Raw genomic sequence first — 27,645 nt, 5'->3', positions numbered from 1 at the left:
ATTATTATTGTACCATAAGGTCTCATATAATGAGCAGGACCATATGAAAACATGTCATGTATAGGTTTACTTTTATCTAAGGAATTAAAAAAAAATTCACTAGTTTATTAAAAAAAAAAAAAAGTGGCACACTTTTTGCGCCATTTTCTACGACCCGTAGCGTTCTCTTTTTCGGGATCTTTTTCTGGAACACTTTTGCCCAGATACTACGTTTTGATCGCCTGTTATTGCATTTTGCGCAAACTTTTTGCCGACCCTAAAGCGTAATTTTGGCGTTTGTAATTTTTACTGATCAGATTAATTGATCTCATATTTTGATTGGGCATTTCTGAACACGCCGATACCAAACGTGTATTTTTTTAACCCTTTCATTTTCAATGGGGCGAAAGGGGGTTGATTTGTACTTTTAGGTTTTTTCTTATTCTTTTAAGACTTTTTTTTTTTTACTAGTCCCCCTAGGGGGCTGTAAAGATCAGTAGTCTGTTCGCTCATTCATGTATAGGTTTACTTGTATCTAAAAGATTAAAAAAAATTCACAAGCTTGTCCAAAAAAAGTGGTGCACGTTTTGCGTCATTTTCCAAAACCCGTAGCGTCCTCATTTTTCTGGATCTATGGCTCAGTGAGTGCTTATTTTTTGCGTCTCGAGATGATGTTTTTAACTGTGCCATTTGTGCGCAGATGCTACATTTTGATCGCCTGCTATTGCATTTTGCGCAAAACTTGCGGCGACAAAAAAATTATTTTAGCGTTTGGAATTTTTTTTCTGCTACGCCGTTTACTGATCAGATTAATGGAGTTTATATTTTGATAGCTTGGGCATTTCTGAACGCGGCGATACCAAATATGCGTGTATTTTTTATTTTTTAACCCTTTAATTTTCAATGGAGGGAAAGGGGGGGGTGATTTGAACTTTTAGGTTTTTTTAAACTTTTTTTTTTAATTTTACTAGTCCCCCTAGGGGGCTATAGCAATCAGCCATCTGATCGCTCTGCCATATCCCCAGATCACAGCTAAGATCTGCAGATATGCTGCTTTACTTTCAATGCCGGCAGTATTCCAACATTGAGAGTAAATGACTCATGTTAGCTACAGGTGTCATCACATGATCCTGTGCTACCACGGCAACCACCGGAAGTCAAGTGGTCATGACACGTGACTTCCGATGGGGGTGGGGTAAGTCAGCATAATGGCGGCACGCATATACATCTCGCTGCCGAGATGGTTAATAGTCGCGGGTGGAAGTGATTCCACTCGCGACTAGCAGGCACACGTCAGCTGTTGAAATCAGCTGATATGTGCGCGGATCGCTGCGGCCTGCCCACAGCAGGGGGCGGGGATTAACCACACACGATCCATGACGTACCCAGTACGTCATGGGTCGTTAAGGGGTTAAACTATTATGCAGAATACGGTGACAAAGAAGTGACCACTTATCAGAATAGTCAAACTTTATACAAGACAACCACTTTTTGGTTTGTATGGAAGTACATGTTCTTACTTTTTCGCGCAATTGCCTCAAAGAATGAGAGATTCTGCCTGTTAGCCAGTCGAACATCAAGCTTCTTTCCATTTACTTTCTTTGTAGGCAACAGCTCCAAAACGTGACCCAAAGAGGCTTCGGAGGAAACGATCACCTCAGCATACCTACATTACAGGGACCGTAAACAACAGTGCACACAGGGCAAAGGCTACGACAATACGGTACATTATACTCTTATGTGAGGAAGCATTTGGTAACATTCACAAACGTATGTGTTCTCGTTTCCATACCTCGAAAAGACTTCAGAAATAGGAAACTCTGTGTGGCTCCCAGACCGAAGTCAGGCAAGGGGAAGGGGTTTCCTTTGCACTTCTCACTGGGCACTTTACTCATAGGCTCTTGCTTGAGAAGGATAAAGGAACATTGCTTCCTCTGTGTTCAACTGCCTTAAAGCACAATTAAACACAAAAAAATTAAAACACTTCAGTTGAATCTACAAATTGATTTTGGAAGGCTAAAAAAAAATAATATTGGACCGTAAGTCCAAATGTATTTAATTAGAGATAAAAAGCTGTGCATTGTAAGAGCTATAGTTAAAAGGAGCTGTGACACTTTATATGCTGAAGCCAGCCTGGAAGAATATAGCATTAGTGAATGGCCCACTATAGACAAGGCTATAAAAGCACCTCTGACTCCTAGATCTGATTCTGAGAGGATATATACACTGTGGAGTAAAGTACTGGGACACCTACAGGAGCTTTACTGGCCTCCCATTCTACATCCACAGGCATTTATATGGAGATGGTCCCTTCTTTGCATATAGAACAGCGTATTCTCTTCTGGGAAGGATTTTGGAGGTGTCTGTGGAAATTTTTGTCCCTTTACCCAGAAGAGCATTTGTGGGGGGTAAACACTGATGAGGTGGTGAGGCACATGATAAATTCATTCATTCTAGTTCATCCCAAAGGTGTTTTGGAGGGGGTTGAGATCCGTGCTCTGTGAGGACATGCAGTTTCTCCCTAACCCCGCTGCCTCAACCATGTCTTTATGGAGATTCATGCTCTGAGGCAGTCAATTGGGAAAAGAAAAGCGCCTTCCCAAAACTTTTCCCACAAAAAGAAGGGAATTTTGTTTACTTACCGTAAATTCCTTTTCTTCTAGCTCCAATTGGGAGACCCAGACAATTGGGTGTATAGCTACTGCCTCCGGAGGCCACACAAAGTATTACACTTAAAAGTGTAAGGCCCCTCCCCTTCTGGCTATACACCCCCCCCGTGGGATCAGGGGCTCCTCAGTTTTAGTGCAAAAGCAAGAAGGAGGAAAGCCAATAACTGTTTTAAATACAAATTCAACCCGAGAAACAGCCTCGGAGAACTGAACTGTTCAACATGAACAACATGTGCACCCGAAAAAAACAAACTTCCTAAGAAAACAGGGCGGGTGCTGGGTCTCCCAATTGGAGCTAGAAGAAAAGGAATTTACGGTAAGTAAACAAAATTCCCTTCTTCTTTGTCGCTCCTAATTGGGAGACCCAGACAATTGGGACGTCCAAAAGCAGTCCCTGGGTGGGTAAAAGAATACCTCGTGATAGGGCCGTCAAACAGCCCTTTCCTACAGGTGAGCCACCGCCGCCTGAAGGACTTGTCTACCTAGGCCGGCATCCGCCGAAGCGTAGGTATGCACCTGATAATGCTTGGTAAAAGTGTGCAGACTCGACCAGGTAGCCGCCTGGCACACCTGCTGAGCCGTAGCCTGGTGCCGTAATGCCCAGGACGCACCCACGGCTCTGGTAGAATGGGCCTTCAGCCCTGATGGAATCGGAAGCCCAGCCGAACGGTAGGTGTGAAGAATTGGTTCCTTGATCCACCGCGCAAGGGTGGATTTGGAAGCTTGCGACCCTTTACGCTGACCAGCGACAAGGACAAAGAGTGCATCCGAGCGGCGCAGAGACGCCGTGCGGGAAATGTAGATCCTGAGTGCTCTCACCAGATCCAATAAATGCAAACCCTTTTCAAATTGGTGAACTGGATGCGGACACAAAGACGGTAAAGTGATATCTTGATTGAGATGAAAGGAAGATACCACCTTGGGAAGAAATTCTGGAATTGGACGCAGAACTACCTTGTCCTGGTGAAACACCAGGAATGGAGATCTGCATGATAACGCCGCCAGCTCGGACACTCTCCGAAGAGACGTGACCGCCACTAGAAAGTCCACTTTCTGTGAAAGACGAGAAAGGGAAACCTCCTTCATAGGCTCGAAAGGCGGCTTCTGGAGAGCAATTAGAACCTTGTTCAGGTCCCAGGGCTCCAACGGCCGCTTGTAAGGGGGGACGATATGACAAACCCCTTGCAGGAACGTGCGTACCTGAGGAAGTCGCGCCAGGCGTTTCTGAAAAAATACGGATAGCGCGGAGACTTGACCTTTAAGGGAGCCAAGCGACAAACCTTTTTCCAACCCAGACTGCAGGAAGGAAAGAAAAGTAGGCAATGCAAAAGGCCAGGGAGAAACTCCCTGAGCAGAGCACCAAGATAGGAATATCCTCCACGTCCTGTGGTAGATCTTGGCGGAGGATGGCTTCCTAGCCTGTCTCATGGTGGCAACCACTTCATGAGATAAACCTGAGGCCGCTAGGATCCAGGACTCAATGGCCACACAGTCAGGTTCAGGGCCGCAGAATTCAGATGGAAAAACGGCCCTTGAGACAGCAAGTCTGGACGGTCTGGTAGTGCCCACGGATGGCCTACCGTGAGGTGCCACAGATCCGGGTACCACGACCTCCTTGGCCAGTCTGGAGCGACGAGAATGGCGCGGCGGCAGTCGGACCTGATTTTGCGGAGAACTCTGGGCAACAATGCCAGAGGTGGGAACACATACGGTAGCCGGAACTGCGACCAATCTTGAACTAAGGCGTCTGCCGCCAGAGCTCGGTGATCGTGAGACCGTGCCATGAAAACCGGGACTTTGTTGTTGTGCCGTGACGCCATCAGGTCGACGTCCGGCATCCCCCAGCGGCAACAGATCTCCTGAAACACGTCCGGGTGAAGGGACCATTCCCCTGCGTCCATGCCCTGGCGACTGAGAAAGTCTGCTTCCCAGTTTTCTACGCCTGGGATGTGGACTGCGGATATGGTGGATGCCGTGTCTTCCACCCACGTCAGAATCCGCCGGACTTCCTGGAAGGCTTGCCGACTGCGTGTTCCCCCTTGGTGGTTGATGTATGCCACCGCTGTGGAGTTGTCCGACTGAATTCGGATCTGCTTGCCTTCCAGCCACTGTTGGAAGGCTTGTAGGGCAAGATAGACTGCTCTGATTTCCAAAACATTGATCTGAAGGGTGGACTCTTTCCGAGTCCACGTACCTTGAGCCCTGTGGTGGAGAAACACTGCTCCCCACCCTGATAGACTCGCATCTGTCGTGACCACCGCCCAAGATGGGGGTAGGAACGACTTTCCTTTTGACAATGAGGTGGGAAGAAGCCACCACCGGAGAGATTCCTTGGCTGCCTGAGAGAGGGAGACCTCCCTGTCGAGGGACGTCGACTTCCCGTCCCATTGGCGGAGAATGTCCCATTGTAATGGACGCAGATGAAACTGCGCAAAAGGAACTGCTTCCATTGCTGCTACCATCTTCCCTAGGAAGTGCATGAGGCGCCTCAAGGGGTGCGACTGGCCCTGCAGGAGAGATTGCACCCCTGTCTGTAGCGAGCACTGTTTGTCCAGTGGAAGTTTCACTATCGCTGAGAGAGTATGAAACTCCATGGCAAGATATATTAGTGATTGGGTCGGGGTTAGATTTGACTTTGAAAAGTTGATGATCCACCCGAAACTCTGGAGAGTCTTCAGTGCCACGTTCAGGCTGTGTTGGCATGCCTCTTGAGAGGGTGCCTTGATAAGTAGATCGTCTAAATACGGGATCACAGAGTGACCTTGCGAGTGCAGGACTGCTACTACTGCTGCCATGACCTTGGTGAAGACCCGAGGGGCTGTCGCCAGCCCGAAAGGTAGAGCTACGAACTGCAGGTGTTCGCTTCCTATAACGAAGCGTAGAAAACGCTGATGCTCTGGTGCAATCGGCACGTGGAGATAAGCATCCTTGATGTCTATTGATGCTAGGAAATCTCCTTGAGACATTGAGGCGATAACGGAGCGGAGAGATGCCATCCGGAACCTCCTGGTTTTTACGTGTTTGTTGAGCAGCTTTAGATCCAGGACGGGACGGAACGACCCGTCTTTCTTTGGCACCACAAACAAATTGGAGTAAAAACCGTGGCCTTGTTCCTGAAGAGGAACGGAAGTCACCACTCCTTCCGCCTTTAGAGCGGACACCGCTTGCAGCAGAGCATCGGCTCGGTCGGGCGGTGGAGAAGTTCTGAAGAAACGAGTTGGAGGACGAGAGCTGAACTCTATCCTGTACCCGTGAGACAGAATGTCTCTCACCCAACGGTCTTTGACCTGTGACAGCCAAATGTCGCCAAAGCGGGAGAGCCTGCCACCGACCGAGGATGCGGAGAGAGGAGACTGAAAGTCATGAGGAAGCCGTCTTGGTAACGGTTCTTCCGGCTGGCTTTTTTGGGCGTGATTGAGTCCGCCAAGAATCTGAGCTCCTCTGATCCTTTTGAGTCCTTTTGGACGAGTAGAATTGGGACCTGCCTGAGCCTCGAAAGGACCGAAAACCAGACTGTCCCCTCCTCTGTTGGGGTTTGTTTTGTCTGGGTTGCGGTAAGGCTGAATCCTTACCCTTGGAGTGTTTAATGATTTCATCCAAACGCTCACCAAACAATCGGTCACGAGAAAAAGGCAAACTGGTTAAGCACTTCTTGGAAGAAGAATCTGCCTTCCATTCTCTCAACCACAGGGCTCTGCGCAAAACCACGGAGTTGGCTGACGCCACCGCCGTACGGCTCGTAGAGTCTAGGACAGCATTAATCGCGTAAGACGCGAATGCAGACATTTGAGAGGTCAATGGTGCCACCTGCGGAGCAGATGTACGTGTGACCGTGTCGACCTGTGTAAGGCCAGCTGAAATAGCTTGGAGTGCCCATACGGCTGCGAATGCTGGCGCCAACGACGCTCCAATAGCTTCATAGATGGATTTTAACCAGAGCTCCATCTGTCTGTCAGTGGCATCTTTAAGTGCCGCCCCATCTTCCACTGCAACTAGAGATCTGGCTGCAAGCCTGGAGATTGGAGGGTCCACCTTGGGACACTGTGTCCAGCCCTTGACCACGTCAGGGGGAAAAGGATAGCGCGTATCTTTAAGCCGTTTGGAGAAACGCTTATCTGGATAAGCGTGGTGTTTCTGGATTGCGTCTCTAAAGTCAGAGTGGTCCAGAAAAGTGCTTAATTTACGCTTGGGATACCTGAAATGGAATTTCTCCTGCTGTGAAGCTGCCTCCTCCGCAGGAGGAGCTTGTGGAGAAATATCTAGATTGAGAGCGGCCCCAGTATCAGAATCCTGATCAGTTACATCCGCCTCATCACACAGAGAGTCGTCCCGCTGGGACCCTGACCAGTGTGATGAAGTTGAGGGTCGCTCATAGCGAGCCCGCTTAGGTTGTCTGGGACTGTCGTCCGAGTCAGAGCCGTCACCCTGGGGTGCATGTGACACCCCCGGAGCTAGGAAGTGTTCCAGCTGAGGGGGACCAGGGGGCAATGAACCAACAGTGCCCATGGTCTGAGTTACTGGTCTAGACTGCAATGTTTCAAGAATTTTAGACATAGTCATAGACAATCTGTCAGCAAAAGCTGCAAACTCCGTCCCTGTCACCTGGACAGCATTCACAGGTGGTTCTCCCTGGGTCACCTCTAGCAGAGGCCCCGGCTGAGCAATTGCCACAGGGGCCGAGCACTGCACACAATGGGGGTCAGTGGAACCTGCCGGTAGAGCAGCCCCACATGCGGTACAGGCAGCATATAAAGTCCGTGCCTTGGCACTTTTGCTTTTTGCGGACGACATGCTGTTGTCTCCTTGAGAAATCTAAGGAGGGTATATAGCAGAAAATCACCAGCGACCGTACAGTGTAAAGTATTGCCAGCACAAAATACAAAGTACACTATGGCACAAGTGGGGGAGAGCCCTTGAGGGCTGCTTACCGCCCGCTGAAAAGCGGGTGTGAGGTCGTAGAATCCCTTGTCTGGGTCTCCCAGCCTCCCCTCTGCAGCTCAGCGTGCAGGCAGGAATGGCTGCCGGCGTCCTGTGAAGAGGGGCGGACCGTGGGCGTGCCACAAACAAAAGTGCGGGAAACTGCGTCCCACTGTGCCTAGTGTGAGGGCTGGAGTATGTAAAACAGACTCCAGCTCTTAGCGCTGCTGGTCTGTACAGCGTCCCGCCCTCCTCCTGACTGGCAGGTCTGGGGGCGGGAACGATACGAACTAGGCCGCAAAAGCCGGGGACTGTAGTAATCTAGCGCGGCCGTCATATATGCACGGCCAGCGCGGAAGTCCCCGGCGCACCACAAATCCCAGCCGCGACGCAGTAAACACTGACCCCAGCGGCCGGATCGGCCGATCGTACTAAGTCTCCTCACTCAGCAGAGCTGTAGTGAGTAACGGCACAAGCGCAGCAGCGCTGTTTACCCCGGCGCACTAACACACCCAGCAATGCTGCAGTGTGCGTGCGGTAAGCACGGGGACACGGAGTACCTTAATGAAGCAGGGTCCTGTCCCTGAGGAAACTCCGCTCCGTATCCAGCAGATCCTCCAGGGGCTGTGGATGGAGCACGGTCTCAGTGCCCGGAGACCGGTCAAGTCCCACTTCACCCAGAGCCCTAATGGGGATGGGGAAGGAATCAGCATGTGGGCTCCAGCCTCCGTACCCGCAATGGGTACCTCAACCTTAACAAACACCGCCGACCGCAAGTGGGGTGAGAAGGGAGCATGCTGGGGGCCCCCGTATGAGCCCTCTTTTCTTCCATCCGACATAGTCAGCAGCTGCTGCTGACTAAACAGTGGAGCTATGCGTGCATGTCTGACCTCCTTCGCACAAAGCATAAAACTGAGGAGCCCGTGATCCCACGGGGGGGTGTATAGCCAGAAGGGGAGGGGCCTTACACTTTTAAGTGTAATACTTTGTGTGGCCTCCGGAGGCAGTAGCTATACACCCAATTGTCTGGGTCTCCCAATTAGGAGCGACAAAGAAATACAAGCTACAATTGTCCAGGTGATTGTGAAATATTTAGGAGACAAGAAATGTTGTGAACAGATTTCTTAGGCTAGTTTCACACTTGCGTTGAACGGCTTCCGTAGCATTGCGTTGTGTGACGGATGCAACGGATGCGTTGCATATAGTGGCACAACGCAATGCTACGGATCGTACAAAATAACGCAAAGCGTTATTTATTTATTTTTTTCTTCTTTACAGTACCGGCAGCCGACTATTGTGAATGATCAGCTGATCGCTCTTAATAGCCGGCGGCCGAGCGCTATAACATGCCGGCGGCCGAGCGCTCAGCTGAGTGCCCTGACATGCCGGCGGCCGAGCGCTCAGCTGAACGTTCGGCCACCGAGAAATAAAATAAAGTTTGTGATAAAAAAAAAAAAAAAAAGAGCATACGCAGTGAAAAGAAGGGAATTTTGTTTACTTACCGTAAATTCCTTTTCTTCTAGCTCCAATTGGGAGACCCAGACAATTGGGGTGTATAGCTACTGCCCCCGGAGGCCACACAAAGTATTACACTCAAAAGTGTAAACCCCTCCCCTCTGCTATACACCCTCCCGTGCATCACGGGCTCCTCAGTTTTGGTGCAAAAGCAGGAAGGAGGAAACTTATAAATTGGTCTAAGGTAAATTCAATCCGAAGGATGTTCGGAGAACTGAAACCATGACCAAGAACAATTCAATCTGAACAACATGTGTACACAAAGAATAACAGCCCGAAGGGAACAGGGGCGGGTGCTGGGTCTCCCAATTGGAGCTAGAAGAAAAGGAATTTACGGTAAGTAAACAAAATTCCCTTCTTCTTTGTCGCTCCATTGGGAGACCCAGACAATTGGGACGTCCAAAAGCAGTCCCTGGGTGGGTAAAAGAATACCTCGTAATATAGCCGTAAAACGGCCCCTTCCTACAGGTGGGCAACCGCCGCCTGAAGGACTCGCCTACCTAAGCTGGCATCTGCCGAGCGTAGGTATGCACTAGATAGTGCTCCGTGAAAGCGTGCAGACTCAACCAGGTAGTCGCCTGACACACCTGCTGAGCCGTAGCCTGGTGCAGCAACGCCCAGGACGCACCCACGGCTCTGGGAGAATGGCCTTCAGCCTTGAAGGAACCGGAAGCCCAGCGGAACGGTAGGCTTCGAGAATTGGTTCCTTGATCCACCGAGCCAAGTTGACTTGGGAGCTTGCGACCCTTTACGCTGGTCAGCGACAAGGACAAGAGCGCATCCGAGCGGCGCAGGGGCGCCGTACAAGAAATGTAGAGTCTGAGTGCTCTCACCAGACCTAACAAGTGCAAATCCGTTCCACGTTGGTGAACCGGATGACACAAAAAGAAGGTAAGAAGGTATCCTGATTGAGATGAACAGAGGATACCACCTTCGGGAAAAATTCCAGAACCGAACGCAGAACCAGCTTGTCCTGGTGAAACACCAGGAAGGGGGACTTTACATGACAGCGCTGCTATGTCAGACACTCTGCGGAGTGACGTGACTGCCACTAGGAAGACCACCCTCTGCGAAAGGCGTGAAAGAGAATATCCCTCATTGGCTCGAAGGGTGGATTCTGAAGAGCCGGTATCACCCTGTTCCGATCCCAGGGTTCTAGCCGACGCTTGTAAGGAGGGACTATGTGGCAAACCCCCTGCAGGAACAAGCGTACCTGAGGGAGTTTGGCTAGACGCTTTTGAAACACAAACACAGAAAGCGCCGAAACTTGTCCCTTAAGGGAACCGAGAGACAACCCCTTCTCCATTCCGGATTGAAGGAAGGACAGAAGTGGGCAAGGCGAATGGCCAGAGAGTAAAACTCTGATCAGAGCACCAGGATAAGAAGATCTTCTACGTCCTGTGGTAGATCTTTGGCGGACGTTGGTTGCTTGGCCTGTCTCATAGTGGCAATGACCTCTTGAGATAACCCTGAAGACGCTAGGATCCAGTACTCAATGGCTACGCAGTCAGGTTGAGGGCCGCAGAATTCAGAATGCGTCTGCCGCCAGAACTCTGTGATCTTGAGAACGTGCCATGAATGCCGGGACCTTGTTGATGTGCCGGGACGCCAATAGGTCGACGTCCGGCTTCCCCCAGCGGCAACAATCTCTTGAAACACGTCCGGTCGAAGAGACCATTCCCCTGCGTCCATGCCCTGGCGGCTGAGAAAGTCTGCTTCCCAGTTTTCTACGCCCGGGATGTGAACTGCGGAGATGGTGGAGGCTGTGGCTTCCACCCACAGCAGAATCCGCCGGACTTGCTGGCAGGCTTGCCGACTGCTTGTGCCGCCTTGGTGGTTGATGTATGCCACCGCCGTGGCGTTGTCCGACTGAATTCGGATCTGCCTGCCTTCCAGCCATGGCTGGAACGCTATTAGGGCTAGAACACTGCCCTTCTCTCCAGAACATTGATCTGGAGGGAGGACTCTGCTGAGTCCATGTACCCTGAGCCCTGTGGTGGAGGAAGACTCCCTGACAGACTCGCGTCCGCCGTGACCACATCCCAGGATGTGGGCAGGAAGGATTTTTCCTTCGACAAGAGTGGGAAGAAGCCACCACTGAAGGGAGGCCATGGCTGCCCGAGAAGGAGCAACGTTCTTGTTGAGGGACGTCGAATTGCTGTCCCATTTGCGGAGAAAGTCCCATTAAAGTGGGCGCAGATGAATCTGCGCAAACGGAGCTGCCTCTATTGCTGCCACCAACTTCTCTAGGAAGTGCATGAGGCGCCTCACGGGTGTGACTGGGCTCGAAGGAACGATTGCACCCCTGTCTGTAGTGAACGCTGTTTGTCCAGCGGAAGCTTCACTATCTCTGAGAGAGTATGAAACTCCATGCCGAGATATGTCAGTGATTGGGCCGGTGCCAATTTTGAGTTTAGGAAAAATTGATGAACCACCCGAATCTCTGGAGAGTCTCTAGAGCAATGTTCAGTCTATGTTGGCATGCCATCCGAGAGGGGGCCTTGACCAGCAGATTGCCTGAGAGAGTAGGACCGCTACCACCGTTGTCATGACCTTGGTGAAGGCCCGTAGGGCTGTCACCAGGCCGAAAGTTAGTGCCACTAACTGAAGGTGTTCGTTCCCTATGGCGAAGCGCAGGAAGCGCTGATATTCTGGTACAATCGGCACGTGGAAATAAGCATCCCTGATGTCGATTGATGCTAGGAAACCTCCTTGGGCCATCAAAGGTGATGGCAAGCGGAGAGATTCCATCCGGAACCGTCAGGTTCTCCGTCCGTTGAGCCGTGTGAAGTCCAGAACGGGGCGGAGTGATCCGTCCTATCTGGTACCACGAACAAGCTGGAGTAAAAAGCCGCGACTACGTTCTTGAAGGGGAACGAGGATCGCAACTCCTCCTGCCTTCGGAGTGTTCACCGACTGGAAACGTGCATCGGCTCGCTCGGGGGACGGAGATGCTGTGAATCAACGAGTCGGAGGACGAGAACTGAGCTCTATCCTGTGACCGTAAGACAGAATGTCTCCTACATCGGTCTTGGACATGTGGGGACCACTCCCCTGACCTGGACCGCCATGCAGAAAAGGTTCTCTGTGCACGGCGGAGGATAAAAATACCACCGCCTGAGACGTCAAAGACGCTAATTGCGGAGCACAGGATGACCGCATTGATTGAGATAGCCTGGAGTGCCCACCCCTGCAAAGGCTGGGGCAACGGACGCGGCTATGGCTTCATAGATGGATCCCATTAGGAGTTCTATCTGTCTGTCCGTGGCATTCTTGAGCGTGGACCCGCCAGCCACTGCTACTACTGATCTAGCCGCCAGTCCGAGACTGGCGGGCACCTTATGACACTGAGCTGAAACCTTAACAACGTCAGAGGGAAAGGGACAACGTGTGTTATAAGGCGTTCAGTAAAACGCTTGTCCGGGAAGGTGTGCTTCTGGACAGAATCTGTGAAGCCTTGAGAGCCACGTCCGGACAGAGTCCTGGGTTGCGACCTCCGCCCCATCCTCTAGAGGGTCCTCAAGCTGAGACCCTAGAAGTCGGGGAAGATTCCAAGCAAGGCTGCTTAGCCGGACTGGGACTGCGGTTCGTGCTGGAGTTTACCACGTACTAACAAGAGGCCACCCCAGGAACACGCTTCGTCGCAGACCGAGGGAGGCCTGGGGCGATCCCGCAGTGCCCGGGGCCTGTGTAAGGGGCCGGTCTGGACTGCAAACTCCTAGTCTCTTAGCCGACCATTTGTCCATAGCCTGAGACATGGATAGTGAAAATGACCCAGAGAGTTTCTCAGCAAAGCTGTAACTCTGTCCCTGCCGCCTGGACAGGGAACGCCGGCGAAGCTCAACCAGTGAAACTGCATTCAAACATTATATAGCCATACATACAGTGTATCCCATATACAGTTCATCACTCTAGGGGGCCCAGCATCGAGAAGAAGCCCCCTGGTGTACCGACCCTGAAGCAGTATGTGCTGCTGAAAACATGGCTGTCGGCGTGTACAGTGGAGGGGGGAGCCGTGGGCGTAACCCCAAAAGTGCAGGAATCTGGTGCCCTGAGCGAAACGTGAGGGAGGCGGAGGACAGCCATGTGTGCTCCAGCCGTCACTGCTAGCCTCTGACTGACCGTCCCGCCCTTCCCCCTGACTGGCAGGGCCAGGGACGAGAGTTTAAGGCGCTAGGCCGCAAAAGCCGGGAACTAAAGTTACAGACCGCGGCCGGCAAGCAGGCGCTGTCGGCGTGGTAGTCGCCAAGTCTGAGGCGAAGCTGCTCTCTGCACCGTCCCCAAGGGGACACTGAGTCCTTGAGGGGATCAGTTCCGTAGCGTGATTAGTGAGGGGGGCGGAGGACAGCGAAGTGTGCTCCGGCCCTCACTGTCGGCGTCAGCCTGACTGCCCCGCCCTTCCTCCTGACTGGCAGGTCCGGGGGTGGTATAATGATTGAACAGTGCCCGGGGCTGGACTGTAAGGCTTCTCTAGGAGTAGCCAAAAAACAACAGTGCGACCATACAACAAGCATATATATATATGTGTACACTTCGGCACTCAGTGGGGCCAGCACCTCAGGTGCTGCTTACCGACCGCTCCCAGCGGTTGTGTGATCACCAGAATCCGTGCCCGGGCCCCCTGATGTTGTCTCTCCTCTCCAGCGTCAGAAGTGCTGACAGTAATGGCTGCCGGCGTTCTGTGGGGAGGAGGGGGCCGTGGGCGTGCCCTAGAAAGTGCGGGAATCTAGTGCCCCACTGTGCTGAGTGAGGGGGGAGGAGGATACAGAGTATGCTCCAGCCCTCAGTGCTGCCGTCCTGTGCAGCGTCCCGCCCTTCCCCTGACTGGCAGGCCTGTGGGCGGGAATAAGCGAAACTAGGCCGCAAAAGCCGGGGACTAAAGTTATAAGCGCGGCCGGCAAATAAGCACGGTCGGCGCGGTAGTCCCCGGCGCACTAACACACCCAGCAGTGCTGCAGTGTGTATGGCACAAGCGCTCCATGCGCGGTCCCCACGGGGACACAGAGTACCTCACAGTAGCAGGGCCTTGTCCCTGACGATACCCGGCTCCTGTCCAGCAGATTTCCCAGGGGCTGCGGAGGGAGCACGGTCCCAGTGCCTGGAGACCGATTAGGATCCCACTTCACCCAGAGCCCTAAAGGGATGGGGAAGGAAAACAGCATGTGGGCTCCGGCCTCTGTACCCGCAATGGGTACCTCAACCTTAACAACACCGCCGACAAGAGTGGGGTGAGAAGGGAGCATGCTGGGGGCCCTGATATGGGCCCTCTTTTCTTCCATCCGACCTAGTCAGCAGCTGCTGCTGACTAAGATGTGGAGCTATGCGTGGATGTCAGCCTCCTTCGCACAAAGCATAAAAACTGAGGAGCCCGTGATGCACGGGAGGGTGTATAGCAGAGGGGAGGGGTTTACACTTTTGAGTGTAATACTTTGTGTGGCCTCCGGAGGCAGTAGCTATACACCCCAATTGTCTGGGTCTCCCAATGGAGCGACAAAGAAATAAAGGTTTCCGCTGCTCAAAGAAGGGAATTTTGTTTACTTACCGTAAATTCCTTTTCTTCTAGCTCCTATTGGGAGACCCAGACAATTGGGTGTATAGCTTCTGCCTCCGGAGGCCACACAAAGTATTACACTTTAAAAAGTGTAACTCCTCCCCTCTGCCTATACACCCTCCCGTGCATCACAGGCTCCTCAGTTTTGGTGCAAAAGCAGGAAGGAGGAAACTTATAAATTGGTCTAAGGTAAATTCAATCCGAAGGATGTTCGGAGAACTGAAACCATGACCAAGAACAATGCAACATGAACAACATGTGTACACAAAAGAACAACCAGCCCGAAGGGCACAGGGGCAGTTGCTGGGTCTCCCAATAGGAGCTAGAAGAAAAGGAATTTACGGTAAGTAAACAAAATTCCCTTCTTCTTTGTCGCTCCATTGGGAGACCCAGACAATTGGGACGTCCAAAAGCAGTCCCTGAGTGGGTAAAAGAATACCTCGATAAAAAGAGCCGAAGACGACCCACTCTTACAGGTGGGCAACCGCCGCCTGAAGGACTCGTCTACCTAGACTGGCGTCTGCCGAAGCATAGGTATGCACCTGATAGTGTTTCGTGAAAGTGTGCAGGCTAGACCAGGTAGCTGCCTGACACACCTGCTGAGCCGTCGCCCGGTGCCGCAATGCCCAGGACGCACCCACGGCTCTGGTAGAATGGGCTTTCAGTCCTGAAGGAAGAGGAAGCCCAGAAAAACGATAGGCTTCCAGAATCGGTTCCTTGATCCACCGAGCCAAGGTTGACTTGGAAGCCTGCGAACCCTTACGCTGGCCAGCGACAAGGACAAAGAGCGCATCTGAACGGCGCAGGGGCGCCGTGCGAGACACGTAGAGCCGGAGTGCTATCACCAGATCTAATGAGTGCAAATCCTTTTCACATTGGTGAATTGGATTAGGGCAAAATGAAGGTAAGGAGATATCCTGATTGAGATGAAAAGGAGATACCACCTTAGGGAGAAATTCTGGAACAGGACGCAGAACCACCTTATCCTGGTGAAAAACCAGGAAGGGGGCTTTGCATGACAGCGCTGCCAGCTCCGACACTCTACGGAGCGATGTGACTGCCACTGGAAATGCCACCTTCTGCGAAAGACGTGATAAAGAGATATCCCGCACCGGCTCGAAAGGTGGCTTCTGAAGAGCAGTTAGCACCCTGTTAAGGTCCCAGGGTTCCAGCGGACGCTTGTAAGGTGGGACTATGTGGCAAACTCCCTGCAGGAACGTGCGGACCTGCGGAAGTCTGGCTAGACGCTTTTGAAAAAATACGGATAGCGCCGATACTTGTCCCTTGAGAGAGCCGAGAGACAAACCCTTGTCCATTCCGGATTGAAGGAATGAAAGGAAAGTGGGTAAGGCAAAAGGCCAGGGAGTAAAACCATTATCAGAGCACCAGGATAAGAAGATCCTCCAAGACCTGTGATAGATCTTGGCGGACGTTGGTTTCCTGGCCTGTCTCATGGTGGCAATGACATCTTGAGATAACCCTGAGGACGCTAGGAGCCAGGACTCAAAGGCCACACAGTCAGGTTGAGGGCCGCAGAATTCAGATGGAAAAACGGCCCTTGTGAAAGCAAGTCTGGACGGTCTGGGAGCGCCCACGGTTGACCCACCGTGAGATGCCACAGATCCGGGTACCACGACCGCCTCGGCCAATCTGGAGCGACGAGAATGGCGCGACGACAGTCGGACCTGATCTTTCGCAGCACTCTGGGCAGCATCGCCAGAGGAGGAAAAACATAAGGCAGTCGAAACTGCGACCAATCCTGAACTGATGCGTCCGCCGCCAGAGCTCTGTGATCTTGAGACCGGGCCATGAATGCCGGGACTCCAATAGGGCTAGATACACTGCCCTTATCTCCAGAATATTGATCTGAAGGGATGACTATTGGAGTCCAGGTTCCCTGAGCCCTGTGGTGGAGAAAAACCGCTCCCCACCCTGACAGGCTCGCGTCCGTGGTGACCACAGCCCAGGTTGGGGGTAGGAAGGATTTTCCCTGCGATAGAGAATTGGGAAGGAGCCACCACTGAAGTGACGTCTTGGTTGCAAGGGAAAGAGAGACGTTCCTGTCGAGGGAAGTCGACCTCCTGTCCCATTTGCGGAGAATGTCCCACTGGAGTGGCCGCAGATCGAATTGCGCGAACGGCACTGCCTCCATCGCTGCCACCATCTTCCCCAGGAAGTGCATGAGGCGCCTCAAGGGGTGTGACTGACCCCGAAGAAGAGATTGCACCCCTGCCTGCAGAGAAAGCTGTTTGTCCAGCGGTAGCATGACTACCGCTGACTGAGTATGAAACTCCATCCCGAGGTAAGTCCGTGATTGGGTCGGTGTCAACTTGGATTTTGGGAAGTTGATGATCCACCCGAACTGCTGGAGCGTCGCCAGAGCGACGGTAAGGCTGTTTTGACACGCCATCTGAGAAGGCGCCCTGACTAGAAGATCGTCTAAGTAGGGAATCACCGAGTGGCCCTGAGAGTGTAGGACCGCCACAACGGATGCCATGACCTTGGTGAACACCCGTGGGGCTGTCGCCAGGCCGAAAGGCAATGCCACGAACTGAAGGTGTTCGTCCCCGATGGCGAAACGCAAAAAACGTTGATGTTCGGGTGCGATCGGCACATGGAGATAAGCATCCTTGATGTCGATCGATGCTAGGAAGTCTCCTTGTGACATCGAGGCGATGACCGAGCGGAGAGATTCCATCCGAAACCGTCTGATGCTCACATGTCTGTTGAGTAATTTGAGGTCCAGAACGGGACGGAATGAACCGTCCTTCTTTGGCACCACGAACAAGTTGGAGTAAAAGCCGCGACCATGTTCCTGGGGGGGAACAGGGGTCACAACTCCTTCTGTCTTCAGAGCGTCCACCGCCTGAAAAAGTGCATCGGCCCGCGCGGGGGGCGGAGAGGTTCTGAAGAAACGAGTCGGGGGACGAGAGCTGAACTCTATCCTGTAACCGTGAGACAGAATGTCTCTCACCCATCGGTCTTGAACATGTGGCCACCAGGCGTCGCAAAAGCGGGAGAGCCTGCCACCGACCGAGGATGCGGTTCGGGGATGCCGAGAGTCATGAAGAGGCCGCTTTGGAGGCATTGCCTCCGGCGGGTTTTTGGGGGCGTGACTTAGCCCGCCACGCATAGGAGTTCCTCTGGCCTTTCTCCGGCCTGTTGAACGAAGAGGATTGGGGCTTGGCGGAGGGACGAAAGCACCGAAACCTCGATTGTATTTTCCGTTGCTGAGGTCTCTTAGGTTTGGACTGGGGTAAGGAGGAGTCCTTTCCCTTGGATTCCTTAATAATCTCATCCAATCGTTCGCCAAACAATCGGTCGCCAGAAAACGGCAAACCGGTTAAGAACTTCTTGGAACCCGAGTCTGCCTTCTATTCGCGCAGCCACATGGCCCTGCGGACTGACACAGAATTAGCGGATGCCACCGCTGTACGGCTAGCAGAGTCTAGAACTGCGTTCATGGCGTAGGAAGAAAAGGCGGACGCCTGAGAAGTCAAAGACGTAACCTGCGGAGCAGAATTACGTGTGACAGCATTAATCTCAGCCAGACAAGCTGAGATAGCTTGGAGTGCCCACACGGCTGCAAAAGCCGGGGCAAAAGACGCGCCCGTGGCTTCATAGATGGATTTCACCAGGAGCTCTATCTGCCTGTCAGTGGCATCTTTTAGCGATGAGCCATCTGCAACCGATACCACAGATCTAGCCGCCAATCTAGAGACTGGGGGATCCACCTTGGGACATTGAGCCCAACCCTTAACTACGTCAGAGGGGAAGGGGTAACGTGTGTCAGTAAGGCGCTTAGTAAAGCGCTTGTCCGGAACCGCTCTGGGCTTCTGGACAGCGTCTCTGAAGTTAGAGTGATCGAAAAATGCACTCCGAGTACGTTTAGGGAACCGAAACTGATGTTTCTCCTGCTGAGAAGTCGACTCCTCTACAGGTGGCGGCGGGGGAGATAGATCTAACACCTGGTTGATGGACGAGATAAGGTCATTTACTATGGCGTCCCCTTCAGGTGTATCAAGATTGAGAGCAACGTCAGGTTCAGAGACCTGAGCTGCGACGTCCGCCTCGTCCTCCAGAGAGTCCTCAAGCTGGGAACCCGAGCAGCGTGAAGAAGTCGGGGAAGATTCCCAGCGAGCCCGCTTAGCCGGTCTGGGACTGTGGTCCGGGCAGGAGTCCTCCACGTGAGACCTAGGGCCCCCCCTGGGGGCGCGCTGCGGCGCGGACAGAGAGGGGCCTGGAGGCGACGATCCAACAGGGCCCGGGGCCTGTGTAAGGACCGGTCTGGACTGCAAAGCTTCTAGCAGCTTGGCAGACCATTTGTCCATAGACTGAGCCATGGATTGTGAAAGAGACTCAGAGAGTTTTTCAGCAAAAACGGCAAACTCTGTCCCTGCCGCCTGGACCGGGGGAGCAGGGGGGTCTACCTGAGCCGAGGGTCCCACTAGTGACCGAGGCTCCGGCTGAGCAAGCATAACAGGGGTCGAGCATTGCTCACAGTGAGGGTAGGTGGAACCCGCAGGTAACATAGCCGCACAAGAGGTACAGGTCGCAAAGAAGGGAATTTTGTTTACTTACCGTAAATTCCTTTTCTTCTAGCTCCAATTGGGAGACCCAGACAATTGACAATTGGGTGTATAGCTATTGCCTCTGGAGGCCACACAAAGTATTACACTTAAAAGTGTAAGGCCCCTCCCCTTCTGGCTATACACCCCCAGTGGGATCACTGGCTCACCAGTTTTAGTGCCAAAGCAAGAAGGAGGAAAGCCAATAACTGGTTTAAAGACCAATTCAATCCGAGGAAACATCGGAGAACTGAACCATACCACATGAACAACATGTGTACCCGAAAAAACAGAAAAACCCCGAGAAAACAGGGCGGGTGCTGGGTCTCCCAATTGGAGCTAGAAGAAAAGGAATTTACGGTAAGTAAACAAAATTCCCTTCTTCTTTGTCGCTCCATTGGGAGACCCAGACAATTGGGATGTCCAAAAGCAATCCCTGGGTGGGTAAAAGAATACCTCATGATAGGGCCGTCAAACGGCCCTCTCCTACAGGTGGCCAACCGCCGCCTGAATGACTTATCTACCTAGGCTGGCGTCTGCCGAAGCGTAGGTATGCATCTGATAATGCTTGGTAAAAGTAAGTAGACTCGACCAGGTGGGTGCCTGACACACCTGCTGAGCCGTAGCCTGGTGCCGTAATGCCCAGGATGCACCCACGGCTCTGGTAGAATGGGCCTTCGGCCTTGAGAGAACCAGAAGCCCAGTAGAACTGTAGGTTTCAAGAATTGGTTCCTCGAGCCCCCGAGCAAGGGTGGATCTGGAAGCTTGCGACTGTTTACGCCGACCAGCGACAAGGACAAAGAGTGCATCCGGGTGGCGCAGGAGCGCCATGCGGGAAGTAGAACCTGAGTGCTCTCACCAGAACCAACAGATGCAAATCTTTCTGAAATTGATGGACTGGACGAGGACACAAAGAAGGTGAGGTGATATCCTGATTGATATGAAAATGGGATACCACCTTAGGGAGAAATTCCGGAACCGGACGCAGAACTACCCTGTCCTGGTGAAGGACCAGGAAGGGAGATTGTATGAGAGCGTTGCTAGCTCGGAAACTCTCCTAAGAGACAAGACCGTTACTAGAAGGCCACTTCCCGTGAAAAACGGGAAGGGAGACATCCTTCAAAGGCTCGAAAGGCGGCATCTGGAGAGCAATTAGAACCTTGTTCAGATCTCAGGGCTCTAACGGCCGCTTGTACGGAGTGCTGAGAAGACAAACTCCCCGTAGGAACGTGCGTACCTGAGGAAGTCGTCGTTTCTGAAAAAATACAGATAGCGCTGAGACTTGTCCCTAAAGGGAACTGAGCGACAACCCATTTTCCTACCTAGATTGCAGGAAGGAAGGAAACATAGACGATGCAACCGGCCAGGGAGAAACACCCTGCGCCGAGCACCGAGATAAGAACATCTTCCACGTCCTGTGGTCAATCTTGGCGGACGTTGGTATGCTAGCCTGTCTCATGGTGGCAACCACGTCCTGAGGTAATCCTGACGACACTAGGTTCCAGGACTCAATGCCACACCATCCGGTTGAGGGCCGTAGAATTCAAATGGAAGAATGGCCCTTGAGACAGCCAGTCTGATTGGTCTGGTAGTGCCCCCGGTTAGCCTACCGTGAGGCACCACAGAACCGAGTACCACAACATCCTCGGCCAATTTGTAGCGACGAGGATGGCGCGGCCGCAGTCGGTCTTGATCTAGCGCAGTACTCTGGGCAACAATGCCAGAGGTGGCACCTAAGGTAGCTGGAACTGCGACCAATGCTGAACTAAGGCGTTTGCCGCCAGAGCTCGATGATTGTGAAACCGTGCCATGAAGCTGGCACATTGTTGTTGTGCCGTGACGCCATTAGATCGACGCCCGGCCTCTGTCAGCGGCGCCAGATCTCCTGAAACCCGTCCGGGTGAGGAGACCATACTCTTTCGGCCACACCTCAGCGACTTAGGAAGTCAGCTTCCTAGTTTCCACACTTGGGATGTGAATTGTGGATATGGTGGATGCCGTGTCTTCCACCCACATCAGAACCTGCCGGACTTCCTGGAAGGCTTGCCGGTTGCGCGTTCTACCTTGGTGGTTGATGTATGCCACCGCTGTGGAGCTGTCCGACTGAAGTCGGATATGCTTGCTTTCCAGCCGCTGTTGGAAGGATTGTAGGGCAAGATACACTGCTCTGTGTTCAAGAACATTGATCTGAAGAGTGGACTCTTGCTGAGTCCACGTACCCTGAGCGCTGTAGTGGAGAAAAACTGCTCCCCACCCTGATAGACTCGCGTCTGTCGTAACTATCGCCCAGGACGGGGATAGGAAGGACCTTCTTTTTGACCAAGAGGTGAGAAGAAGCCACCACCGTAGAGATTCCTTGGCCGCCTGAGAAAGAACGACGACTCTGTTGAGGGACGTCGACTCCTCGTCCCATTGGCGGAGAATGTCCCATTGTAGTGGACGCAGTAAAACTGCGCGAAAGGAATTGCCTCCATTGCTACCATCTTACGTAGGAAGTGCATGAGGCGTCTCAATGTGTGCGACTGGTTCTTAAAGAAGAGCTTGCAGCCCGTAGTGAATGCTGTTTGTCTAGCGGCAGCTTCACTATCGCTGAGAGAGTAAGAAACTCTATGCCTAGATATGTTATCGATAGGGTCGGGGTCGGATCTGACTTTAAAAAGTTGATGATCCACCCAAAACTCTAGAGAGTCTCCAGCGCAACGTTCGGGCAGTGTTGGCATGTTTCCTAAGAGAGTGCCTTGACAAGTAGATCGTCTAAATACGGGACCACAGAGTGACCCTGAGAGTGCAGGACTGTGACTACTGCTGCCCTGACCTTGGCGAAGACCAGTTGGACTGTCGCTAGCCGGAAGGTAGAGCTACGAACAGAGGGTGTTCGTCTCCTATAACGAAGCGTAGAAACGCTAGTGCTCTGGATCAATCGGCACGTGTGGATAAGCATCCTTGATGCCTAATGATGCTAGGAAATATCCTTGGGACCTTGAGGCGATGACATGGCGGAGGGATTCCATCCGGAACCGCCTGGTGTCCACGAGCTTGCTGAGCATTTTTAGATCCAGAACGGGACGGAACGGCCCGTTGTTATAGGTACCGCAAAGAATTTGGGGTAAAAACCGTGACCTTGTTCCTGAAGAGGAACGGGGGTCATCACTCTTTCTGCCTATAGAGTGCACCCTGTTTGCAGAAGAGCAGCGGCCCGGCCGGGAGGTGGAGAAATTCTGAAGAATCGAGTTGGAGGACGAGAAGTGAGCTCTATCCTGTACCCGTGAGACAGAATGTCTCACACTCAATGGTCATTGACCTATGGCAGCTAAATATCGCCAAGGCGGGAGAGCCTGCTACCGACCGAGGCCGCAAGTCATGAGGAAGCCGCCTTGGAAGCGGGTTTTCAGACTGTCGCTTTTTTGGGCGAGACTGAGCCCGCTAAGAATCTTAGCTCCTCTGATCCTTTTGAGTCCACATTGGACGAGGAAAAATGGGACCTGCCCGAGCCTCGAAAAGGCCGAAAACCCCGACTGCCTCTTGCTCTGTTGGGGTTTGTTGTGTCCGGGCTGAGGAAAGGATGAATCCTTACCCCTGGACTGTTTGATGGTTACATCCAACGCTCACCAAACAGTCGGTCAGCAGAAAAAGGCAACTGGTTAGGCAACCTTTTTTGGAAGCAGAATCTGCCTTCCATTCACTTAACGATCAGACCAGGCTCTGCTTAAAAACACGGAGTAGCGGAGGCAACCGCCGCACGGTTCGCAGAGTCCAGGACAACCTGAATCGCGTAAGAAACAAATGCAGACATTTGAGAGGTTAAGGATGCCACCTGCGGCACAGATGTACGTGTAACCGTGTCAATCTGTGTAAGACAAGCTGAAATAGCTTGGAGTGCCCCAAGGGAGAGAATGCCGGAGCCAACGGTGCGCCGACAGCCTCATAGATGGCTTTCGACCAGAGATCCATCTGTCTGTCAGTGGCATCTTTGAGTTTGCAGTTCCATCTCCCACTGCAACTATGGATCTAGCTACAAGCCTGGAGATTGGAGGATGCCGCTCGGGACATTGGGTCCAGTCCTTGACCAAGTCAGGGGACAGGGATAACGTGAATCCTAAGCCGTTTGGAGAAGCGCATATCTGGATAAGCGTGGTGTTCCTGGACTGCCTCTCTGAAGGCAGAGTGGTCCAGAAAAATACGTGAAGCTGACTCCTCCACTGGAGGAGCTGTGAGAAATAACCCACATTCTATAGATGGACGCTATAAGATTATTTACTATGGCGTCACAATCAGGTGTATCCAGATTGAGAGCGGTCTCAGGATCAGAATCCTGAGCCGCTACTTCCGCCTCATTACACAGCGAGTCCTTCTGTTAGGACCCTGATGAAACCGAGGCCGCTCATAGCGAGCCCACTTAGGCTGTCTGGGACTGACGTCCGTGCAGAGCCGTGACTCTGGGATGCGTGTGACATTCCCGGAGCTGTTAGTTATTCACACTGAGGGGGGCCATGGATCAATGATTCAACAGTGCCCATATTGTGAGAGACATGTCCGGACTGCTAGGCTTCTAGTATCATAGCCATAGTCTCAGAAAATCTGTCAGTAAATACTGCAGACACCGTCCTCATCCCCTGGCCATTAGTGCATACAATGGGAGTCTATGTAACCTGCCGGCCGTGTAGCCGTACATGCTGTACCAGCTGTATAGAAAAACATGTGGTTCTGCACCTTTGTTTTACACAGAGAATATGCTGATAACTCCTCCGCATAATCCAGGAGGGTATATACAACGTGCGAGCAAACAGTGCAATGTATATAGTACAAGCATATCTATAAGTGCACTTCTGCACTAGTGGGGTTAGCACCACAGGTGCTGCTTAACGCCTGTCACAGCGATTGTGTGACTATCAGAATGCCAGGGTCTTCCACACTTGTCTCTGTATCGTACAGAAACTGACACTAATGGCTGCCGGCGTCCTTGTAGAGAAGGAAGCCGTGGGCGTGCCTGAGAAAGTGCGGGAATCCGGATTCACAGTGCACACAGTGAGAGGGGTGGAGTATGCAAAACATACTCCAGCTCTCAGCTCTGCTCTATGCAGCGTCACGCCCCTACCCTGACTGTCAGGGCTGTGGGCGGTAACGAAGGGAGACTAGGCCCAGAAGCCGGGGACTCGAGTTAACAGCGCGGCCGCCGTAAAAGCGCGGGCCGCGCTGAAGTCCCCGGCGCACCACAAGTGCCAGCCGCGCCGCAGTTCCAGCGGCCGGCGCGACCGATTCATAGAAGTGGCCAGCGTCCCGCCCCTCTCCTGACTGGCAGGTCTGGGGGCGGGAACGAACGGAAGCAGGCCGCAAAAGCCGGGGACTCTAGTTATCAGCGCGGCCGCCGTAAAAGCGCGGGCCGCGCTGAAGTCCCCGGCGCACCACAAGTGCCAGCCGCGCCGCTGCCAGCGGCCGGCGCGAGCGATTCCTGGAAGTGGCCAGTGTCCCGCCCCTCTCCTGACTGGCAGGTCTGGGGGCGGGAACGAACGGAAGCAGGCCGCAAAAGCCGGGGACTCTAGTTATCAGCGCGGCCGCCGTAAAAGCGCAGGCCGCGCTGAAGTCCCCGGCGCACTACAAGTGCCAGCCGCGCCGCAGTCCCAGCGGCCGGCGCGACCAATTCCCATAAGTGAGCCTGCTTCAGCAAAGCTGAATGAGGCCATGGCACAGGCGCCGCAGAGCTGATGTCCCCCGGCGCACTACAACACCCAGCATGCTGCGGTGTGAGCGCCAAATGCACGGGGACACAGAGTACCTTGAGGAAGCAGGGCCATGTCCCTGATGTACTCCGCTCCATCCAGCATCTTCTCCAGGGGCTGTAGATGGAGCACGGTCTCAGTGCCTGGAGACCGGTAAATCCCACTTCACCCAGAGCCCTGTAAAAAGGGATGGGGAAGGAATCAGCATGTGGGCTCCTGCCGCCGTACCCGCAATGGGTACCTCAACCTTACAAACACCTCCGACATACAGTGGGGTGAGAAGGGAGCATGCTGGGGACACTATGTGTGTCCTCTTTTCTTCCATCCGACATAGTCAGCAGCTGCTGCTGACTAAAAAGTGGAGCTATGCGTGGATGTGTTGCCTCCTTCGCACAAAGCACAAAACTGGTGAGCCAGTGATCCCACTGGGGGTGTATAGCCAGAAGGGGAGGGGCCTTACACTTTTAAGTGTAATACTTTGTGTGGCCTCCAGAGGCAATAGCTATACACCCAATTGTCAATTGTCTGGGTCTCCCAATGGAGCGACAAAGAAATAACCCTTTGCCTTGGCACCCTTGCTCCTTGTGGACGACATGCTGTTGTCTCCTAGGAGAGTGATCACTGAGGGTATATGGGAAAGGGTATACAGCCCGACCGAACAGAAATATATATATATATATAGTATATATTTCGGCACCCTAAGGGGACCAGCACCAGGTGACCGGTGCGGCTTACCGACCGCTAAAAAGCGGAGCGTGTGTCCTCCAGATTCCCTGCCTTAGGTCTCCCAGAGTTGCAGAGCTCTTTTCAGGTAATCCTCCACCGGCAGAATGCCTAAAAAATGGCTGCCGGAGCTCTCAGGGGAGGAGTGGAGCCGTGGGCGGCGCTAGAAAAGTGCGGGAATCTGGGGTCCCCACAGTGATCAGTGAGGGGGGAGGAAACATACAGGATGCTCCGGCCCTCACAGCCGACGTCAGGCCGGCCGTCCCGCCCTTACCCCTGACAGGCAGGCCCGGGGGCGGGATTTTTGCTACTAGGCCGCAATGAAGCCGGGGACTAAATTTAAGACCGCGGCAGACAAGCAGGCGCGGTCGGCGCGGAAGTCCGCCGGTCTTCTCAAATCAGCAGCTGCTGCAGCGTCCGGGATGAAGGCGCTCCATGCACATCCCCCATGGGGACACAGAGTACCTTAGAGATGCAGGGCCCGGTCCCTGAGGATAAACAGACTCCTGTCCGACAGATTCCCACAGGGGCTGCGGAGGGAGCACGGTCCCAGTAACTGGATGACCGGTCAGGATCCCACTTCTCCCAGAGCCGCTAAGGGATGGTGAAGGAAAACGGCATGAGGCTCCGGCCTTTGTACCTGCAATGGGTACCTCAACCTTAACAGCACCGCCGACGTAGTGGGGTGAGAAGGGAACATGCCGGGGACCCCGTGGGGGCCCACTTTTCTTCCAACTGATATAATCTAATATGAGAATGCATGAGTGGATGTGTGCCTCCTTCCACACAAAGCATAAAACTGAGGAGCCCGTGATGCACGGGAGGGTGTATAGGCAGAGGGGAGGGGTTACACTTTTAAAGTGTAATACTTTGTGTGGCCTCCGGAGGCAGAAGCTATACACCCAATTGTCTGGGTCTCCCAATGGAGCGACAAAGAAAAAAACGTTACATGCAGCGTTCCATCCGCCAGGCGCAGCATCAAAATAACGACGCTGCGTCATCCAGCAGATGCAACGCTGACACTTGCGTTACAGTGCGTCGTCCATACAAGTCTATGGAGAATAGCGCAGTGCGTTAACGGACTGCGCTATTCTCCATAGTGACGAACTCCGCTGAACGCAAGTGTGAAAGTAGCCTTACACTGTTCACTACTGTTACAGGATGCGCTGGTATCACTCAACTCTGCACCACGAGCCAGGCAGACGGCATGGCGGGGGGCTTGCTGGAGGGGGGTTTCTCACATTTGCTCAGATTGTGTATAGACAAAGGTTGTTTGAACCACTTTAAATTGGACTAATGCTTACAAGCCTGCTAGTAAATACTGGTACTTCCCATACAATAACCATCCTGATGCATCTCATCTTACAGTAAGCCATTGCTTGGATGACATTCTTCTTGACACTGCATATTCAGTAATAGCCTAGTTGTTGAACTGTGGAAACCTATGTCTCACTGGCAAGGAAAATGGGAACACTAAGGCTATGTGCGCACTGGAAAATGGAATTTTCTCAAGAAAATTCCGCAGGCACTGAAAGATTACCGCACCTGCGGTAAAAAACCGCGGCAAACCGCACCCGAAAACCGCATGCGGTTTGCCGCGGTATTGTTCGCGGTATTGCCGCGTGCGGGTTGGTACATGTGCTTTATTGCATTCAATGCAATAAAGCACATTGAAGAAAGAAAAAAAAACAAAACAAAACATTTCCTTCTGAGATAGATAGTAGATAGATAAATAAAGAGACAGATAGAAGAATAGATAGAGGACTAGATAGATAGATAGATAGATAGATAGATAGATAGATGCATTTTCTCACGGTCGGTTAGTGAGTTCACATTACTGGCCGTGGGGAAATGACCGGTAATTACCTCTGCTGTCTCGCTGTGAGGCTGCATTCATTCAGCGCTGTGGTGTCAGTCACGGCTGGATGTAAGCAGCGCAGGACCTGTGGATTACGCCGGAGCTGTGGATTACGTCGGAGCTTTGTTTCGGGAGGGGTTAATAAAAA

The 27,645-nt window shown here is 52.8% G+C and overlaps 1 protein-coding gene across 1 annotated transcript in view; it reads right to left on the bottom strand.

The window, feature by feature from the left end:
• CPSF7 (cleavage and polyadenylation specific factor 7) overlaps positions 1-27,645 on the bottom strand; it is an 81,751-nt gene that overhangs the window by 30,464 nt on the left and 23,642 nt on the right. The window contains 1 exon segment of the mRNA XM_075325250.1: positions 1,500-1,645. Within this exon segment, the coding sequence (XP_075181365.1) occupies positions 1,500-1,645 (146 nt within the window).

This window comes from Anomaloglossus baeobatrachus, chromosome 10, assembly GCF_048569485.1.
Source record: "Anomaloglossus baeobatrachus isolate aAnoBae1 chromosome 10, aAnoBae1.hap1, whole genome shotgun sequence".
NCBI classification, from domain to species: Eukaryota; Metazoa; Chordata; class Amphibia; order Anura; family Aromobatidae; genus Anomaloglossus; species Anomaloglossus baeobatrachus.
This window is presented reverse-complemented; position numbering and strand designations above follow the sequence as displayed.